The sequence below is a fragment of the Engraulis encrasicolus genome, chromosome 13, assembly GCF_034702125.1.
Source record: "Engraulis encrasicolus isolate BLACKSEA-1 chromosome 13, IST_EnEncr_1.0, whole genome shotgun sequence".
NCBI lineage: Eukaryota > Metazoa > Chordata > Actinopteri > Clupeiformes > Engraulidae > Engraulis > Engraulis encrasicolus.
Genome location: NC_085869.1, coordinates 7,778,193 through 7,800,279, shown reverse-complemented (window position 1 = coordinate 7,800,279; position 22,087 = coordinate 7,778,193). Strand labels below are relative to the sequence as shown.

General features: G+C 41.0%; 1 protein-coding gene across 1 annotated transcript; it reads left to right on the top strand.

Annotated features, from left to right (window-relative positions):
- The first annotated feature begins 1,695 nt into the window (after positions 1 to 1,695).
- On the top strand, positions 1,696 to 12,478 carry LOC134460644 (sterile alpha motif domain-containing protein 9-like). The gene is made up of 3 exons (XM_063213001.1): positions 1,696 to 1,777; positions 3,776 to 3,822; positions 6,768 to 12,478. The coding sequence occupies exons 2-3, from the start codon at positions 3,802 to 3,804 to the stop codon at positions 11,304 to 11,306; spliced, it is 4,560 nt and encodes a 1,519-aa protein (XP_063069071.1). The 5' UTR covers positions 1,696 to 1,777; positions 3,776 to 3,801; the 3' UTR covers positions 11,307 to 12,478.
- The last annotated feature ends 9,609 nt before the right edge of the window (positions 12,479 to 22,087 follow it).

Genomic DNA, 22,087 nt, shown 5'->3' with positions numbered 1-22,087 from the left:
TGCGCCAGGACGCTGCGCTCTGCCTCATCTTAATTGTCTTGCCGTTCCGGCGAAATCGCTCCTCGCTCGCTCAAATGTCCAGGAGAAGGCATTTTCTGACAGTTTTCCTTCATATAGGCTAATTATGCCAGGACCATATTTATTTCTTTGAAATCATTATTTATTAGGCTACTGCATATAATTTCTGAATTAAATTGGCCAGGAACTATTTCACAGTAGCCTACCTTGTAGTAATTTTCATGAGCACTCAATGCAGATAGGCTACCTGCTCAGCACGGAGTCTTTTCTTGTGACCGCTTTGCAAACCGCTTTGCGAAGATAGAATGGCGTCAGCAGCATTCAAAACGCAGACTGGTGCCCCGTCAAAATCTCTTAAAAAATATTTTACCACACTTCAGCTATAACGGGCGTTGTCAGATGGTCAGAGACATGTAACCAGAGCTTTCCTATTTAGAGTGTTGAGACCGCAAAATAAAAGCAGAATGAAAGTTCAAGACTGACAGCTGTTCGCACCGCCACCTTGACATTGGCAACTGATGAACATGACGTCGATTAATATTCATATCGTTACGAGGACAAAGTCAATCTGCAAATTTGATGACCAGGGCGGGCAGCATTGCACCCGGTTGAGAAACTGCTTTTATTCAAGACTAGGATATTAGCTAAAATAGGCTCACCTTCTCTCAAGTTCACACCATTTGCACCTGCTGCGACAGGGGTCATCTTTCACGTCCGTGAAATTTTCTGAAATTGAGTGGGATTCATTTTACAAATAGCTTGAACCAACATCGACCCATGTTGGTCTTTTGGGACACTTAGCCTATATCAAAGACACGTAGGCTATGGGTTATATCACAATGATGAGATCTCAACAAAATTAGATTTTTTTTCATTTGACTTCGGCTATCACAGAAGGCCACACGGAATGGGAATGGGATAGGCTTAACCAGTAATCCTAGGCTAGGCTGCAATTTTGACATTTTGGCTCACCTTTTTTGCAAGAAATCAGCTGCAGTTGCTTTCATTGTGTTTACCCTGTCTCTCTTGCCTTTCTATTCTTTTTTGTGAAAGCCTGGTGTTTTAGATGTCGTTCATTGCTAACCGGCAGCTGCGTTTAATGCATAACCTAATATTGAAGTGAGTGAGTGTTAATTCCGCATATATCAAAAGTCCGCGAGCGGGCGGACTGAACCAATGCGTGATAATGGGGGTGTCCGATATAGAATATAGCCTATTTGCAGGCTAGTATATCCAATTCAACAGATGTATTTCCAGAGAACATTGGAATTACATAGGCTAAATTGCCAACATGTATTGACATTATTTTTAAAATAATGTTTTATTTAAAAAAAAGGAAAGAAGAAAATTATTTTCCATTGGAGGGCCCCCGGTGGGCCCCCCAGGTGGTCTGGGCCCTAAGACTGAGTCAGGGTTTTCCCCCCCTGTTCGACGCCGCTGATTGGGTGGACGCATTGACTTCTATATACTCTCAATGGTGGGAGGCCCTTTCAGAGGACTTTTTCCTGGGCCCAAGCAAAACTGTCAGCGGCCCTGGTCGTGGACGATCATGTCTAAATGCACAAAAGGACGGGGGGTGCTCACCTAGGGCATCAAATGAACTAGGACCGGCCCTGGCCTTAATTGAGTGACCAAGCCTGCAAGCCTATAACCACAATTCTGTAATAATGACAGTGTGAACGTGTTTTCCCCCTCAGCAGGGCTTCAGCTTAAAAGGAAGGAAATAATGCAACGCCTGTGCCAAGCCAGATTACAGCGGGTGAGTTGAGCAACGAGGAACTAGTGTAATTGACTAGGCTATGGTTTAATGGACAACATTCATCAGACTGAATGGTCTATTTAAGTGGAAAATGTAGGCTACATGGCCACACTGGCATCACAACGGGCAGTCATGGGTGAGCGGTTAGGGCGTCAGACTTGCATCCCAGAGGTTGCCGGTTCGACTCCCGACCCGCCAGGTTGGTGGGGGGAGTAATCAACCAGTGCTCTCCCCCATCCTCCTCCATGACTGAAGTACCCTGAGCATGGTACCGTCCCACCGCACTGCTCCCCATGGGGCGCCACTGAGGGCTCCTCATGGGGCGCCACTGAGTGCTGCCCCCTTGCACGGGTGAGGCATAAATGCAATTTCGTTGTGTGCAGTGTTCACTTGTGTGCTGTGGAGTGCTGTGTCACAATGATAATGGGAGTTGGAGTTTCCCAATGGGCTTTCACTTTCACTTTTAACTATAGGGGAGACTGGGGTGGGTTGTCACACTTTTTACTTAAAGGGACACTGTGTGAGATTTGTAGTTGTTTATTTCCAGAATTCATGCTGCCCATTCACTAATGTTACATTTTTCATGAATACTTACCACCACCATCAAATTTTAAGTATTCATTATGACTGGAAAAATTGCACTTTTCATACATGAAAAGTGGGAAAATGGTCTGCCATTTAGAATTTCCCAAAATAGCCATTTTTTGCTGCAAAAATGACTCTACTTGGAGCATACTAGAAAATATTTGTTTATTACTTAGTAAACTTCCATGTAAAGATCAAATTTGGCAATATGCAGCCCAGTTTCAATGAGCAGCATAGTTGCAGTACCTTTTCTGGCCATTTCCTGCACAGTGTCCCTTTAAATCTGATTTCAGTTTATCGCAAAAACCATTTCGATACGGGTTCGATGCATCAAGTACATTTGTAGGCTATAGTTTTAGATTCCATGGAATCCATTCTCTTCAAAAGATTTGGACTCTCAAAGGCACCTTGCGCAAATGTGACAACCATCCCTGTTGCGGGGTTGGTTGTCACACCCTATGGGGTTGGTTGTCACAATGTTATTCTAATGGGGGGAAATGAAAATTTTAACACAAACTAAAAATTATACAACATTTCTAATTTCAATGAAATGTGAATCTAAACATAGCTCATGCATACAGAATCATCACAAATGGTCCGTTTGCTACTTTTTACACTCTTTAGAACTTTATAGATGCAGGTGTAGGGGGCGCTGTGGCGCAGCGCGCTAAGCCCCCCACACTTGGGCTTGCATGCCCATGGGCACCCCGGTTCGAGTCCAGATGGGGTAATTTCCCAACCCTACCCCATCTCTCTCCACACTCACTTCCTGTCGCACCTTCACTGTCCTATAGAAATAAAGGCCCAAAAAGCCCATAAAAATATCTTTTTTAAAAAAATGCAGGTGTATTGTATTTCACTCACAACTGAATGTGAAACACGTCATGCTAATGCTAACAGCACAGGCAATGGAATGTATTGTGACAACCAAACCCGGTAGCAGTGTGACAACCAAAACCCGGTAGCAGTGTGACAACCAAAACCGACTGACATGTTTCACTCTTTTTCAAGCTACTTCCGACATTTTCCGATAAGAAAAAATGCACCAATATTGTAGCTTACCCTTTATACTTTCAAATGGCCATGCTGATTTTGATGTCAGCCCATAGTGCCATGCGTGAGAAGAACATTACATAACATTACACTTCTAAAAATGTTTCATTTTCATGTGAAAAACACATTATGTTGTCTCACCTCAAGGATATTATGGTTCTGTGGTCCTGTGACACTAATTTCAAACATTTCTGTGTCAACGGTTTTGATCAGCGACCTTCAGAGGCTGAGATATGACAAGTGTGACAACCATAACTTGTGACAACCAAACCCGTTCTCCTCTACATGATATACAAAAGCTATGCATTCATTTTCTAAAATGTATAATTCTCTAATTCTAATTTTGTATCCCCATTTCAGTTATAGGATCAGGAGGACATTCCAGGATGGCTGAATTGAAGGCAGAGGTACAATATTGGCCTTTATTGTATTGTATTTATTTTATTTTTTAAAGGAAACATATGGTTATTGTTTTTAAATGTATTGCAAGCTCTTAGGCAAGGCAATTTTGTTTGTATAGCACAGATGCAGTACACATACAGATATAGGCCTACACAGAGAGTATTCATTGTGCTTCACAAAAAAGTAGAGTAGAGAGTGGAGTATCATTTATGATCCCGAGGAAAGTTAAGGTGTCCTGTAGCATACACACATAGAAAAACACACATAAGACTTTACAAGAATAAAACACAGAATAGGCAAGCCATTACACACGTCATTGCATATATGTTAACTACAGCACACACTTACATTTAGCCAAAGAGCTCAGAAACGATATTTGTGTTGCTCCTGGGCCTGGCAGCAACGCTGAAGGTGTTGCGTCACTAGGAAGGTGCGGCCTGGCTACAAAGAACAAAGTGGTACTTAGTGGTAATTAGTGGCATAGCTGAATGGTATAGAGCAGCCAAAGTCAAAAAGTGAAAAGGTGTCCACTAGTGTCCCTATAAAGTCATGACAAAAGGATAAAAGCAGGAATAAAATAATCTCTGTGATTTTAAATAATACAACAGTTTATTTATTTGCCATAGAAAAGGAATATCAGGTTATCCTATGACAGAATCTCCCAGGCACTCTGCTTAGCTGCACAAGGACTTTGTGTTTCATATAATACTAATTGTAATTTGTTTGACAAATAAAATTGGGAATTACAATGAAAACATGCATTCTGATCAGACAAAAAAACATACTCATGTGGTTGTTTCTCATGCAAAGTCATCAGTCAACCACATGGTCAGTAGGCTAGATGTGTTTGTGTTTCCATTCAGGAATCTGGCTGCTATGCCAGTCAAACTTAGCCTGGTCCTGACCATCCCATAATACTACCATTTCATTTCGTATTTATGGTCTGGCATTTGTTTGCTCTGAAGCAATTGTAGGAAGCAGGAAGTTTGCACTCAGTTATGGTTTGAAATTATTGGACACCTCTCACCCAATCGCTGGCAGTTACTCAACAACAACATAGCGCAGACCAATGGCTCTGGTGCAGATGTGTACGTCATTGTCACGAGCATCCTTCCCCTTTCGCCCCCACGTGGGGGGCATATTCGATTATTGTCTGTTTTCTGGGGGGGGGGGGGGCGTTGCGATCAAAATTCTACTGCTCCAGGCACTCCACAGAGAAGCACGGCCAGACTACAGTAGTGGAGCCAATCCTTTGGCGGAAGTACGTAGGATGGCTCGCGAGGCTAAGTCAAACTGCTTACTGTTAGATTTCCAGCTACCCTACCACCGTGTCAGCTGCATCCAGAGGCACCCAGAGGAGTAGAGCCGACAATTTGAAATTCAGTCCAAATTAAAAGATTATTTGTTGATCTAATACATACAAATTACTAATTGAATACAGAGTGAATAAAGCATAAAATACAGAAGCCAAAATACAGTACAGAGATCTGGGGTGAGTTTCTCAAAAGGGAAGTTGTTAGCCTGTTAGCAACTTCGGTAGTTGGCAATGGGAAAATGCATTGAAAGCAACGAAGTAGCTAATGTAGTAAGCAACTTTGGTTTTGAGAAATTCACCCCTGGGTTGTACTTAGAACCCAGAGCCCCGGGTTCACCCTAACAAAGATGAACCCGGGATTTCCCTGAACCCAATGATTATATAGTAACATACTTACTATTTTGTTAACATATTTTAGTGAAAGTATGGGTAACACTTTATTTTAGGGATACATCTATTAGCACTAATACATACAATGTCCCTGTATAAGTAACTTGTAAGGCATGTACAAAGCAAAATCAAACATTTGTTAGGCATGTATTCGCAAATGTCTTGTTCATGCACAATAAGGGATTTATTACCAATTTAACCTTAGTAAGGACATAGGACTTAGCGTTTGCTTAGTACATGCCTTACAAGGTACTTATGTAGACATTAACATTGTATGTATTAGTGCTAATAGATGTATCCCTAAAATAAAGTGTTACCCATACTTTCACTAAAATATGTTAACAAAATAGTCTCTGTATGTGCAACTGGAATCATCCGGATCTTCTTAACTTGTCACGCACATCCCAAGGTCTACACGTCATTACCTGTTGGTCATTAGTTTAACACTCACATGTCCATACATGTCCATGCATGCCACGACATTGACAAACACCCATCCATACCACACAGGCCCAGTCTTCTTTCCGCATCCCGGGATGGCCATGTACAAACACACTCATACACACAGACACACACATTGCCACATAGAATATGAGTCGCCGGTCCATTCGTCCTGGTTGTAGAAAAGGGCCAAAGATGTTAGGGTTATACATGCGCACACATACACACTTCCAGTCGTCCTTCACGTGTTCACGTGCCTCTGCTCCTCTGCCTTGCACAGTACCACGTGTCCTTGGAGACAATGTTCCTATGTCCAACAGGTCACTTGTCACCGTCCCCACTAGCTTGCGCTGGTTGCATCCTCATACTTGTATTTTGAATGAAAGGACATCATAACAACATTCTTTAGGAGCATGTGACACCTCTCCGCACCAAGGCCATAGCCCACCACCTAGACAGTGCATATTCCGTCATAGAACGTAGGGGTGATGTCAACATAACTCGTGCCGGCATACCAATGGACCATCATCATACAATATCCAAGATTAATGTGAATTTCATACACAATGTGCTTCACATAAAATAAAAAGTATATCGGATATATGAAAGGTTAAAAACAATGCAACGACTCGCATGAATAAAACAACAACAGAGTAGATAAAACATGAGTAACACAGAGAAAGAAAGTAATAATTAAGGCAGAAGATGAACAATACATACGTACAAACACAGGGAGAAGACAAAATTAGTCCACGTAGGAGGTCCACGTTCAAATCTTGACATTTGATATCATTGTGTTTTCAGGGTGATGGAGCACAACGTCCCGCAGACATCAAGAGCTGGTCTACAGAACATGTCAGAAGGTGGACTCTTGACCTGAAAATCATAGATGAAGAATCTGCTAATATATTGCAACAGCAAAAAGTTAACGGAGAGAGTCTTTTGCTTTTAGAGAAGTCTGATTTGATCGATGCAGGTATTCCATTGGGTCATGCAAAACTGATTATTCACAAAAGGGATGAGCTTGTGAAAATGAAAGCAGACCTGCTGAATGATCCAGAGGTTCAAGCAGGAGGTCCATGTAAGCCTTACCCTTTCAATCGATTCCATGAAGCTTACAGATACAGAATTAACAGCTGTCTTGACATACCAGAGTCAGGGGCACTGGATTTGATTGAGCCATGTCACGAGTTTAAATCATTCATTAATGCAGCCAAGAGACCACAGGAGGAACAAATGGAAAAATTCACAAAGGAAGTCAAGCGTTTTGCTGCAGCTTGTATGAACAGCCGCACAAATGGGACCATTCACTTTGGTGTAGGAGACCAGCAGGACGGCTTTAAACATGGTCAGATTCTGGGGTTTAGTGTAGAAGATAAAGAGTCATTTGGTACAGCCTTACATTACATGATTGATGGTCACTTTGAACACAAACATGTGGATGCAGCAAAGAAATGCATCAAGCCACCTCGGTTTGTTGAAGTCCTTCAGCCTGACACAACCTCATCAGAAACTTATGTTGTGGAAGTGGATATAGAACCAACATTTTCTGTCTGTGCAGAGAACCTCTACCATGTCTACAGTGTGGACAAACGCAAGTCACGGAGAAGTAAAGGCAAGGATCACAAGGAAGATGCAAAGGAGTGCAAGTCTTTCTACATCCGAGACAACAGCAGCACCAAAGATCTGCTTCTGCCAAACACTCAGTTCAAGCCTCTGGAACAGTACAACAGATACACACACAATTTGGAGAACCTGGCCAAGCAAAGAAAAGAAGCTGAGGCAAAACACCTTGCTGTTGTCAGAAACAGCGTCCAGGGTTCCCAATTATGTGAAATGATAACTGGCGGATCCCATTCTTTGGACAAGTCCCGTTTTGAAAGGTACATCCTTGTAACCAATAAATCACACCCAGTCCAACTTGACTCTTTGAGTTTTCTTCAAGACATGAACCTTACTGCAGTCTTGGACTTTGACCCAGAGTCTTCACAAAAAGGGTTAAAGAATTTCTTTCAAGACCAAAACACAAACGCCCATTCTCCAGCACAGTACAGAATCACTGAAGCAGTCGAGGACATTGCAAGCAAGCTGAAACTTACCAGAATCACCAGTTGGATATTTTGCAATGGTGGAATAAACAAAGAGGAGCCTTCAGACATGAGTTCCTGGTCAACAGAGAAGGGTGCCTCAGTTCGAGATGTAGTCTCTTTTTTGTGTCGAGGGGAAGTCCTACCCCCTAGAAGATTCCTTGTCATATTCCTACTGCTCTCAGATGTCACTGATAGTAAAGACCCCTTACTGGAGACATTTAATACATTCCGACAAGAGCTTAGAGGGCTAGACCAAATCCTGTGTATCTGTGAGAATAGTCGTTCTTTTATTTCTTGGAAGCAGCTCATCGAAGCTCGATATGGAGAAGACATCGAAGACAGATGCATTTCTGATCTCAGTTTTGCTGAAATTAACGGCACTGTTCTTAGTCTGTGGTCTGCCAACAGACGCTCAAGCAGGTTTTTAACCTGTGGTGGAGGCAGTAAAGTTCTGTTAACAAAGAAAATGGAGGGCTGTTTAGACACCTTGGACATACTTTGCGTCAATCAGTGTGAGGGTGGCAATGAAGACAAGCTTTCAATTCAGGAGAGTTTTTACAAAGGCGGGAAGGTATCATGGTGGAACTTCTACTTCTCTGAGGAACCTGGGTCTACACCCTTCATCAAACGGGACAAATTTGATTACATAACAGGCACCATCATTCCAGATCTGTGCTCGTTGACAAGCCCTTGTGTACTGTTCAATATCATGCATCTCCCAGGCTGTGGTGGCACCTCTCTGGCAATGCACATTTTGTGGACACAGAAGGACAAGTTCCGCTGTGTTGTTCTAAAGGACAGAGCAGCAGATCCAGATGAAGTTGCCAAGCAGGTGGTGCAGCTGTTGACCTATGAAACAGCAGAGCCAGCTACCAGGACCCCCGTGTTACTGATGGTCGATGATTTTGAAGAAAGGGATGCTGTGTACAGCCTTCAGCAGAGCATTGGTAAAGCATGTCCAAAGACCAGTGCTGCTAACAGTGCCCAAGTAATTATCCTTAATTGCATGAGAACTGAATTCTGGGATCAGTATGACATGGCCTCAAACACTGTCTTCATTGGGAATGAGTTATCTGAGAATGAACAAAAACTCTTCCAAAAGAAGCTTGAGGAAATAGAAAAGATCTATAAGAATGCTGACACTTTCTATGGTTTCATGATCTTAAAGAAGAACTTCTCACCAGAGTACATCAAAGGAGTCGCTAAAAACACCCTGAAAAGCTTCAACATCAACCATAAGGAAGCACAGCTCATTGCTGTGATGGTTCTTCTGCTCTTCTACTGCAAAAATGCATCCCTTTCTGTCTCTCTGTGTGAAGCTTTTCTAGGTCTTCAAACAAAGGAGAGGCCTGAATCATCTAAAGTACTAGATGGTTTTGGAAAATTTTCCACACTTGTGACTCGTTACCCCGTCCGAGACAAGGTGGTTTTTGAAGCTGTGAAAATAATTCATCGAAGCATGGCTGAGCATTGTTTAGAAGAGTTGACTATCAACCACAACATATCAAAAGCAGAGATCACCAACCTTCTGTTGACCACAGAGAAGTTTTATGATTGTGTTCAAGGAAAAGACAAACTTCTTCAAGATGTCCGTGCCATGCTGGTTCGAAGAAATCACACGACAGAGGCTGAAGATTCAAGGTTCTCTCCACTTCTTCAGGCTATTATCAAGGATACACCAGGTTCTGAAGAGACAGTCCTGTACAATGCAGCAAAGCGCTTCGAAAAGGATGCAATTGTCTCTCAATTACTTGCCCGATACCACTGCCTGAAGAAAAGGGATTTCAGGGAAGCAAAGGACTGGGCACGAAAGGCAAAAGATCTTGACAGAGACAGCTCATACATTGCAGACACTTCTGCACAAGTCATCAAGCATGAACTGAGGAATGCCACTGAGTCAAATTCAGATGATCCCATTAAACCTGAACAGCTGAGAGACTACCTTCACATGGCCATCTCTGCCTCAGAAGCTTTCAAAGACACTCAAGTTATTGCCAAGAAAGAAGTTGCCCTGAGATCTCAAATCAGGAAAGACTACAGTCCCTACAACTGTAGTGGCCGTCATGGAGAAATTCAGGTGGCAGTGATGATTATTGAAATCCTTGAGAAAATTCCAGTGTTTTCCCTTGACAAAGTAAGGCGAGCCATACTAAGCCATTTTCTGTCAGGCCAGTTAACGATTCAAAACATTATGCAAACTGATCCCATGAAACATAAGCATGCATCTTACTACCATGTCCTACAGAACTTTGAATCATTTCTGAAGAACATTAAGGACAACATGAGGAGGCAATTTGATTTCCTTGACAGTTTTTTCATCAACCTCCAGCCATTTTTCTCACAGAAGGATGTAAGAGAAGAGCGAACAAGGAAGGAACTCTTGAAGAGTTTCCACAAATATGTGGACCTTTTTTGCAAAACAGATCCCCATGAGTTGATGATGAACAAAAACATACCAACCGTGTTCAAGTGCAGGCAGTTCCTGGAAATGAACAAAGCAGATACCCATTCTGGAATTCTGGAATATCTCTCAGCGAATAACCCTCAGCCTTTGGAGAACATTGTTCAGCGGTATATGTATCTGTACACACACAACTACGCTAACTTGAGAGATGCTGTCAACTACATTTATGCCAGTGTAGTGCTTGCGTGTGTGTGGCCACAGTCTAAGCATATTCTCAAATACATGGAACTTCTTCAAATACTTAGCCAAGTTCTATCCTCGCAGGTCCCACACGCAGACACTTTAGCAGTGCACTTCATTGCTTCAGTTGTCCTGTGGCCGGAGAACAACCCATTGTTCTGTGACAAACTTTCACAGAAGTTGGGAACCTACTTGTCACAACTGAAGAGCACATTCTCAAATGAAATGCAATCGATGGAGCATGGAAAAAAACCTGCCGTCCACTTCTACTTAGGCCAAAAGCCTGGCTATGGCCGCTTGGTCAGCCATGGACACCTTTCCAAGAATTGGAGCCCTGAGTATTTCAACAATGGACAAATATGGAGGGAGGAAAGTGTCAGAAGGAATCTACAGAGGGTCCAAGGAGTAGTTCAGAGGAATTTCATTTTGGCAGACACCTGTAACCCAAGCGTGAAAGTCGAGGTCCTCCCCCAGTACCTGACCCATCTGAAAGGGAAAGAGCAAAAGCCAGTGACGTTCTACATCGGATTCACCATGAAGGGTCCTGTCGCTTTTGACATTCAAGAAGTGATTTGGCATGGTGGTAGATGTGTATCCCAACGCTATTGAGAGAGAACTGCCAACCGCATATCACAAAACATGACGCACATTCACAACCAACACTCACAAAGTCAGTATACAATATATCATCAAAAGGGGATGAATCTAGGGACGGGAAAGGCTTTCTAGTACTTGCAAGTTGTAGTAGTCTGATTTTTCCTGCAGTCAAATCTTGTCCAAGCTGTGGAGCTTTCCATTTTTACTCAATTTTAGCACATGTCAAGTACTGAAATCTACATGTAACAATAAGATTTGGTTTTGCAGTAACACTTAAAAGTAATACTTTGTACTTTTGTTATGATGGTCTGTGTTATTGTTTTCATTTGTCTTTTCCATTTCACTATGGCTTGACTTGTCAACGATATAACTGCAATTGAAACGGCCTCATTCCCTTGCCTCACTTCAAGTTAATTTACTATACTGGGTAGTGCTGCTTACAACTATTTGAATGCATTATGTTTAAGTCTTTCTGTCATGTTTTCAAACAAATCTTGTACAAGCAGTAATGCTTTCAGTTTTTTCACTCCATTTTAGTATTCATTTCTTATTACGTCAAATCCATATGCCATGATATATTTAGGAACCACCAGAAATGTTCTTTACATCTGGTAAATAGTTGTTCATTATTTTTTTTTTCTCTATAACTTGACCTCAGACTTTTATTTACATATTTACATTTATACACACCTGGGTTAAGTAAAAATCAACATGCAACAAGCTAGCAGTATGATTTGTTTTACCAGTAGCACTTTTACGTGATATACTATTGTACCTCTGTTGGGATGGTCTATGTTTTCGTTTTCATTTATCTTTTCCATTCTGTTCCATTTTATTTGTCTTTTCCATTCTGCTTTGAATTGAGGTGTCAAGCAAGTTACTGCTATTGACACAGTGTCATTCCCTTGCCTCACTTCAAGTTACCGTACTGTACTGTATGCACTGGAGTGTGCTGCTTAAAAGTATTAAGGCATTATGTTAAAATCCTTTTCTTTCATATTTTCAAGCAAATCGTATATAAGCTGTAATGCTTTATGTTTTCACTCCATTATTTTACTAATTTCTTATTACACCAAATGTCCATACACCATGATACATTAAGGAACCACCAGAAATGTTCTTACATCTTTTCTTTGATGTTTTTATAACTTTACTTCAGATTTGTTACACTTAAACACAATTGTTCAAATCAACATACAGTCCCAGGAAAAAGTTTGTACACCCTTTGAAATTTCTTACATTTCTGTCAAAATTGGTCATAAAGCATGGTCTGATCTTCCCGGAAATCACAAGAAGGAACAACCAGAGTCTGCTTTAACTAATTCAACCCAAACATTTACAAGTTTGCATATTTTCATTGGCCTTAAGATGTAAACATTCACAGGACAGAAAGGCATAAGTAAGTACACCCTTGCATTCAATAGGTTTTAACCCGAAGTTTGTCGCAATAACCTCAACCAGATGTTTCCTGTAGTTGCAGATCAGATTAACAAAACAATCTGGATGTATCTTGACTCCCTCTTCTTTAGAAAACTGCCCTTCTTCAGCAAGGTTTCTGGGATATCTGGAGTGAGTAGCTTTCTTGACTTCATGCCATATCATCTCAAATGTTTTTTTGTCAGAGCTTTGACTGGGCTATTCCAGAATGTGTATTTCATTGTTATGAAGCAATTCAAAAGTCAATTGCCTCTAAAGTATGGGTTGTTGTCCCATTTCAGCACTCATCCTCTTGTGTGCCTCAACTGTGTGACAGACTACCTCACATTTTTTCTGTAAAATATCTCAATAAACTTCTGAGTTCATTGTTCCACTGATAATAGCAAACTGACAAGGGCCTGAGGCACCAAGGTAGCCGCATATAATGATGCTCCCGCCACCATACTCAAAGGTGGAGATGATGTTTTGGTGAAGGTGTGGTTCTCCAGTTCTCCTCCAAACATGATACTATGTGTTCCCCTGAAAAATTCAACTTTGGTTTCAACGTTGGTCTGCAGAATATTTAGCAGTAATTTTATGAAGCATATAAATGCTTTTTCGCAAACCTCAAAGGTGCAGCAATATTTTTTTGGACAGAAACCCCATTAATTTTAGATTGGCAGAATTAACCCCATTTTTAGTTATTCTTGGTTACATCTCCACTTCTGAGTATGGTGGCGGGAGCATCATTATATGCGGCTACCTTGCTGCCTCAGGCCTTTGAAAGTTTGCTATTATCAGTGGATCAATGAACTCAAGTTTATTGTGATATTTTACAGAAAAAAACGTGAGGAAGTCTGTCACACAGTTGAAGCACATAAGAGGATGGGTGCTGAAATGTGACAAAAACCCATACTTTAGAAGCAAATCGACATTAGAATGGCTTCATAACAATGAAATACACATTCTGGAATAGTCCAGTCAAAGCCCTGACTAAAAACAATTGAGATTATATGGCATGAAGTCAATAAAGCTATGCACTCCAGACATCCCAGAAACCTTGCTGACGAGAGGCAGTTCTCTAAAGAAGAGGGAGACAAGATACAAACAGATTGTTTTGTTAATCTGATCTGCAACTACAGGACAAGTCTGGTTGAGGATATTGCAACTAACTGAGGGTTAAAACCTATTTAATGCAAGGGTGTACTTACTTATGCCTTGCTGTCCTGTGAATGTTATAGCCTTATGATCAATAAAAATATGATAACATGTAAATGTTTGTGTGGAATTAGTTAAAGCAGACTCTGATTGTTCCTTCTTGAGATTTCCGGGAAGGTCAGACCATGTTTTATGATAAATTTTGACTGAAATGTAAGAAATTTCAAAGGGTGTACAAACTTTTTCCTGGGACTGTATAACAAGCTAGCCGTATGTTTTGTCTGTTCATTTTTCGAGTTGCACTTTAACATTATATATTGTTCTTCTGTTGTGATGGTCTGTGTTTTTGTTTTCATTTGTCTTTTTCAATTGACTTTGACTTGACTTGTCAAACATGTTACTGCTATTGAAACAGCCACATTCCCTTGCCTCCCTTCAGGATTCGGCACTGTATTGAACTCTGGTTGAAAAGGCTTTGAAAACATTGTTTTTTAAAATGTTTTTATTTCATTTATTAAGAATTTACAAGCACTTCATTTCAAACTTCAAGCACTTAAACTATGACTGCACTGTTTTTTTGTCACTAAAACATTCCTTGAATTGCTTGATTTGTTAGTTTCACAAGTATAACTGTAAGCATTTTTTCTTATTATGTAATTTTATAAAAGCACTGATTTATACATTATGCCTTTATCTGCATCATCTCTTAAAACTGCAACATGGTCTTATCTTGCCATTCTGTGACATTTTGTAAACACAGCATGATGCATTACTTAAAGATGTGATACAAAGTGTTATGTTTGGCACTGACATCTAATAAAATAATCTTGACATGATCTGACTCTGCTTTACTGTGCTGCTTAACTGAGAAGGGAGAAACTGTACTATTTATCTATACATTTTAACATTGCAGAATGGTTGTGGCCCAACTAGATGAAAATAAGTTGTAGAAACTTACCTTTGTTGTATGTACTTAAAGTATGATGTCTGTTCATTCATTCAACAGACACTGCAGTACAACTTTCAAGCCAGAGACAAATTACCACTAGGTTGCGCCAAAATTAATGTTTGAACACGAATGGCATTTTTCCTTTGAATGATTGTCAATAATTGAATGTTTTTTTATGTCTTGCTGCTTTGGATTTTATATTACAATATAACTATTCTAACTACTCTGTTTGTTCATATAAAGGGAGACCATAGACATAGAACACACATTCCTACATTATTAATATGTCCCTCCACATTACTGAAGTGATAACTGTTAACATTGTAAATTGTGTCAAATCTATAATGCACACCATTAGATGGTCTACCATTGTTGACCTTCCTTCCTGTTAATACAACCATTAATTATGTATATAGCTCAAAGGCAAAAGTGAGCAAAAAAGAAGTTTCATAATGATGTACCTGCCTCAAAGGTATTTCTTCAGCAAACAGAGTTGCAACAATCAAACCCCTTTCTCATGAGTATAGTATATACAGTATATATAGTCTTATGTAATCTGAAGCAACATTTAAGGCAGTTCATCCTTTTCAGCATCACTATGCTAGTGTGTCATCGTGATTTATGGCCAGCCCAGACCTCGTTGGCAGATGGTGACAGCCCTGCAAAGGCTCATGGGAGGTGTCTTGGCTCTGTGCATCATGGGAAATGAGTGCTCACCTCCATCCACTGTGACTGAGGTACTATGGTACTGTCCACACTGGTCCATGGGACTGCTTATTGGGCAGTCCCCTTGCTCACTTGTGATGTGTGTGTGATGGGCTAAAAGCATAGACTGACTTGTGTTGGCTGTGCTGTGTAATCACAATGAGCTCTTCAGTTTATGAATGAAATGTGCATGTTAATGTGTTATATAAAGTTATTATTTCATTTTCAATTTAATGTTATTGACGCCTAGTAAATTGTTGTTCATAACATCTTTCCATTGTGTGTTTTTATAACTCAACTTAAGGCTTCAGACAGTATGTACATATATGCACTTGGGCTGTGGCCAAATTCACATATGCCCCTATAGACTGGATTTTGTTGGGTGTGCTCTGTTGTTTAATAACATTGAGCTCTTTAGTCAACAAAGCTGCAGTACATTATTGAAAATCCACATAATATGAACTATATCTAATATAATATAATATAATTAGATTAGATATACATGTACTTTGTCAGAGTGAAATTCAGTAATTAAGTGTTAGTAGAAGGGGAGGACAGCTCTGCATCCAGGAACATGGGATTGACCTGTGTGGACATACTAATCTGAAGTTGGTTTCCAGTGATGTCAGTCAAATAAGATCAGATGATGTACTGTAGGCCTATGTATCACAGTAGTACAGTAAGTAGAGCACAGTAGCTGCCCCAAGCCATTACTTTCATATGAGGATCTCTTGTCTACCATGAGTGCGTATACATGCAGTTCAGCATCCCGAATATGAGGCTTATCCCGGTTAAGATCATATTCGGGATAGAGTGTTTACATGACCACAGAACATTATATCCCAGTCAACATTCTTGCCCGTTATAGGATTCTCTTCAAATGTGTGTAGCCTGGATACCAGCAACAGCGTTCTATGGGAAGCCCCTGTATTCGGGATGAGGTGTTAACATGCGTCAGTATCCCGGCTTCTTTCGGAATGCTCCACCTAGCATATCCCAATTTCTCAGTATCCCGAATAAGGGCTTATTCTGAAGTGTTTATATGCTCCAGCGCAAATTCAGAATACTTAAAATCCCGATCATATTCGGGATACTGAACTGCATGTATACGCACTCACTGTTGTCAGTCATAGGCCTTTATCTGTGCACAAGATCAAGGGATGTGCTCACCTCAACACTAAGAACAGAAGCACATATAACATGTCTGAAAATATAGCTTGTTATACTCACCACTCATTCTTGATTTTAAAAAAGACAGTTACATTTCTTGACTAATGTGTTGCCAAACAAGTGGTATCTACAAGTGTCTAGGCTACTGTATGTCTGGTAGGCCACAGGTCAGATGAACAGTAGGCTGCTTGTGGACTAACAGGAGGAGACACGGGCTGCATCTGCATCTCAAACATTCTCCCGCTCAAGGCAGTTTCATTTGGAGCACTATCTAACTAAAAGTAATTCCTTCATTAAACCAATAGCACAATAATGATTTAAACAAAATTCACAGGTGTATTTTCTGTCTTGTCCTTCCTGTCTGTACTGTCCTTGCTACGGTGGCCCATTGCTGCTCAGGACACAAGAGGAAGAAGATCTGCACAGGAATCCTGATTAGCCACATCTCTCACCTCTCTATCTCCTTTTGTGTGCAGTGTTGCCAGATAGGACGGTTTCCTGCCCAATTGGGCTGCTTAGGTTGGTCGTCTGCGGGTAAAAATGACAGTTTGCAGGAAAAACCGCCCAATATTTTTGACCGTAGAAATCAATAAAATTGGGCGGGATTTAGTGCTTCCAGGCGTTTTTCTTTTTTTTTTTTGTTAAGCTTTTTTTTGGGCTGGAAATCATCAGCCTCATCTGGCAACCCTGTGAGTGTGTTTACTTCACGTGGGCACGCAGCTGAATGTTGCAGAACAGGTGAGTCTGCAGCAAGAGCAGAGGTGGTCAGAGGGTAAATGAGGGCATGCCATGCATGAATATTTCATGCCATCATTATGAGTTTGCCAATGCCCTGTCACACAAAACCGCGATCCTGGCAATGGTGCCCTTAAATGGCACGGCAGCATCCTCTAAGTAAACAGATCTATAGTGCCGGCCTCCATCTTCCGCAACATAGTGTCGTTCTGCCAATTTAGAATATAATTACATTTTATAGTATAATTTATATTATATTATGATTTCTATCACTTCTCGCTCAGCAAAATGTGTTTAAAAAAATTCAGTCTGAGATGAATGCTTATCAAAGTACCAACTTCCCTATTCACACTCATCAGCATTGGACTGCAGATACAGCAGGTAAGTTGTAACCTTCACAGTGCTTGTTTAGACAGGGCAATACTGGGCAGGGCAGGGCATTATCTCAAAATAGGAATCTACCACTTCCTGTTCCACAGTGCTGATTTGTTTTGCTCCAACCTTAGGGTACACTACTAACCATCCCATCACTTCCTCATTTGACCTTTAAAGTTACCTGTGACAGGGAAACATCATCTCTCTGTGTTGAATGGTATCGAGAGTAGCCTACCATCTCGCCTCTGTTCAAAATTCAAGGACACACAACTGGTTGGAGGGGTAAGTACTGTAGCCTTCAGGTTGTTTCTGTGGCTGTAATGTATACAGTAGGCCTACTGTAGTATTGTACTATAAATGTTGATCTTAACCGCCTGGCTTTGTGAATAATGTTGTAGTAGAGTTCTGCTGTACAGTTATGTCTTTGCTTTGGTGGAAGAAAGTCTCACATTCATATTGTGCTACATCTAATATTGTATTACTTTTAAATTGAGAGAGTGATGGTCTGACAAGGCAATCATGGCACTATAGCTTGGGAGCTCAAGTAATGTGCTCACCTGAACACTAAGCAGAAACATATTTAACATTTATGAAAATGTAGCTACTGGAGTTACACTCACCACCCATTCTTGATTTGAAAAAGGCAGTTGCATTTCTCGACAAATGTATTGCCAAACAAGTTGTGTCTACTGTATGTCTGGTAGGCCATAGGTCAGACCACGTACCGTACGGTAGGCTGCTTGTGGACTAACAGGAGGAGAGACAGGCTACATCTGCATGTCAAACATTTCCTCACTTGAGACAGTCTCATTTGGAGCCCTATCTAATTAAAAATAATTCCTTGATTAAACAAATAGCACAATAATAATTCAAAGACAATTCGCACTTAAACTTTGTCATTGCTGCTCTAAATGCAAGAGGAAAATATTCTCTCAAGAATTCTGATTTAAAACGCCTCCTTTTCTCTGTGTGTTCATGTGGGCAGCTGAATTTGGCTGCTTTTACATGATGCTGTGGCAAAATCAGAGACAATCAGAGGGTAAATGAGGCCATGCCATAGATTAATATTTGCAATCATTGTTTAGTGGTGCCCTGACATCATCATTGTCTCCTTGTAACCGTGATCCTGGAAATTATGCCCTTAAATGGATCCTCTCAGCAGATCAAGAGCCAGCCTCCATCTTCCAAAGTATTGTTTTGTTCTGCCAATTTAGACTATAATTATAATTGTATTATAATTTATATTGTATTATAACTCATACCACTTCTCCTCATCACAGTGTGTTTAAGGAACTTCAGTCTGAGATGAATGCTTATTAAGTAGGCTATAGACCACCAACTTCCCTCTGTTCACACTCATCAACATTGGACTAGTTGGACAGGTAAGTTAATCTTCATGGTGGTTGTTTAGGCTGGCTTTACAATAGTTGCATGTACAGTAATTTAACTGTAATTTTAAGGGAACAATTTGAAGGTGTCTGATCTGAACGTCGTTGGTAGTGTGAATTTAAGCGTTATGTCTTTGTTATGCCTAGGCTACATTGGTGTTGTGAAGATTTATTGGATCACTTGTAAATGGTAGTGAAGTTGTTCGTGAAGTTGTTCGTTTTCTGAAATACCATTCACCTAAACACTAGCCCATAGAAACCTAAACTCTATTAGGCTACGTTTCTAAAAATAGTTCTAGTCACCATGAATCGGAATTAAAAAGTCAGTTGCACTTGACAAATCTATAGGCCTACCCACCCCTTCTTTGGCATAACATTAGGTCTGTGAAATGTTTTCCTCTAGCATCTAGACTCTAGATTCTAGAGCATGCAATAACCAAGCACGCATTGTGTTACCATTTTAATCAAGTAATTCTTTTTTTTTAAATAAAATAGTTCCAAATGAGGCTGCCTGGGAAAATATACCGGACCGGTGCGTGCAGGACTATAATATAGGCCTACTAGGTAGCCTGGGTCTGACCTGCACAGTAAAGCGCACATTAATATGCATCTCAAATGTCAAAGACCACATTTGTCGGATATGGTAACGTAGGACTAATCTGGATCAGCTGGTCAAGACGCAAGATAGAAGAGGGGGAAATTAAATATTGGACAAGAATCACTAAACACAGGTCGGTGTATCAATCATGTTATCCTGGCGAACAGCGGTCTGCGAAATGCAGCTGATTAGTAGCCCACGAGCCCCCTCCACAAACATGTGTGCGCAGTAGTCCTAGAACTAGGCTTGACGCGAACGCAGGTTAAATGAGGCCATGGCAGTAGCCTAGTCTATAGGCCTAACTATTCTATAAAGCCATAAGCGCCCTTTGGCTGGGTGGCGTTGTTGAAGGTAAAAGCACACACCCTGGAAATGCTGTCCTTATATGGCACTAAGCTCATGCAAAAGGATGGCAAGTTTCGTTTCTGCAGTAGTAGACCTATAAGAAACTGGAAACCCCGTAGTGTCCTCACTGACACCATTTAATCCAACGATATTCCTCTGTTCCAGTAGCCTAAAAGGTAAAACGCAGGCCTTTGAATAAATAGGATAGTTTTTATGTGTGTGTGTAGCCAATAATTGACAATAATTTTATTAGGTAGGCCTACGTTGTTTAAACTTAACTAGTAAAACGCTCCGCCCGATTAACTCTCTATTCTAGTTTGCTTCCTCATAATGCAAGTTACCTGCCACAGAGACCGGAGACTTTAGAATTGAATGCTTTCGAAAGCAGGCTATCAAATCTTGCCTCAGAGAAATCTAGGCCTACTGGTTGGATGGGTAAGTGATTACTAACGATTAGGACTCTTTTTGTCGCATACCTAATCTAATGATGAACGAAGTTGAAAACGCTGATCTTAACTTCCTGTCTTGTGTTCAGCTGACTGTCTTTTGTCGTTGGTTAATAAAATTATCTAAAATAGGCCTACAGTAGTTTTGCTTTGAAGAGATGTAGGCTAACCAAAAGTGGAACTGTGAATACCTTACAATATTAATAGTCTATTGTTGCCCCCCCCCCTCCCCCTTCTCTCTCTGTTTTATGTAATAACAGGATATGCCTACTTTGAAAAATTTCAAGAAGTGGCCAGGAATAATGCACTTTATAGCCCGATTACACCTGGTGAGTGAGACAATTTTAAAGCCTACATTTATGTAACAGGTTGGACCAGGTCCCCTGTTAGTGTGCATGTTGTAATTGAAAACAGCTGCCCGTGTGGGCGAGAGTGGAGCCCTTCCGGTTAGTATAAATTGGCTACTATGTTGTCTGTTAGCCAGGTGTGGCTAACCTCAGTACCGGTTGGCGCTTGGGGAAGCCCTGTACGCTGGGTGAAGTAGGTGATGTTGGCGTGTTGGACCCACACTGGAGCGCGTAGAGCGCAGCTGAAATGCGGACGCCAGGTTGCCGCATGTAGCCTAACCGGCTCGAAGCATTGCATGGTGAAGCAAGGGTCAACCGTAGACTTCCAAGCTCGGTCCAGTGCTTCCCAATTGCAACTGAAGGTTGAGCACATTATTGTCAATTGGCTGGGGTGGGGGGACGCCGCCGTCTTTTCCCGGTGTTTGTGTTTGTTATTTTGCCTTTTACCACCACGAGCTCTTTTAGTAGTGGCAGGTTGTTGTTCCTTTGCGCAGGTGCGCGACGCTTTCGTCTTTCAGCCATACGGTCTGACACGGTCAGCTCCAGTCACCCACCCCTTAGACAAGGGATGAGTGATTGGGGACTGGCCGGTTGAGATTTGTAGCAGTATCGTGTAAACTTATTGGTGAGGTGTAGATCCCCTGAGTGGTATAGTAAACTCTCTGCCAAGAGGCCTGATTTGATAAACCTAGGCTACCTCTTCACTGTGAATCACTTCAGTGTGCTGTGACTTATTTTGTTTATTTTGATTATGTTTTGTGTGTACAGTTTTGATTGATTGCAGTGTTATTTTGCATTCGCAGTGCAGTGTGTAGTTAACACACTCAGTAAATTACCTGTACTAGGCCTACTCAGTGCTCTCGCACTTATGCCGTCACCGTTTCACGATATGTACCTGTATTGACTTCAGTAGAGTTAAGACTCTGTTTGTGTATATGGACTCAAGTGAACTGCCTGCTCATTTTGAAAACGAATAAGACTGAAAGCAGAAGAAAATAAAAACTATTGTATGTGCAACAGCTGTGTCATCCTTGTCATCTAGAACCTGTCGGGGAAAATTGTATTTTTAACATCTGGGTTGTCTCACCCTTAACGAGACTGGCGTAGTCACCTTTTAAAACCTAATTGCTTAAAAGTTAGTAATCCTACCAACCTCCACTC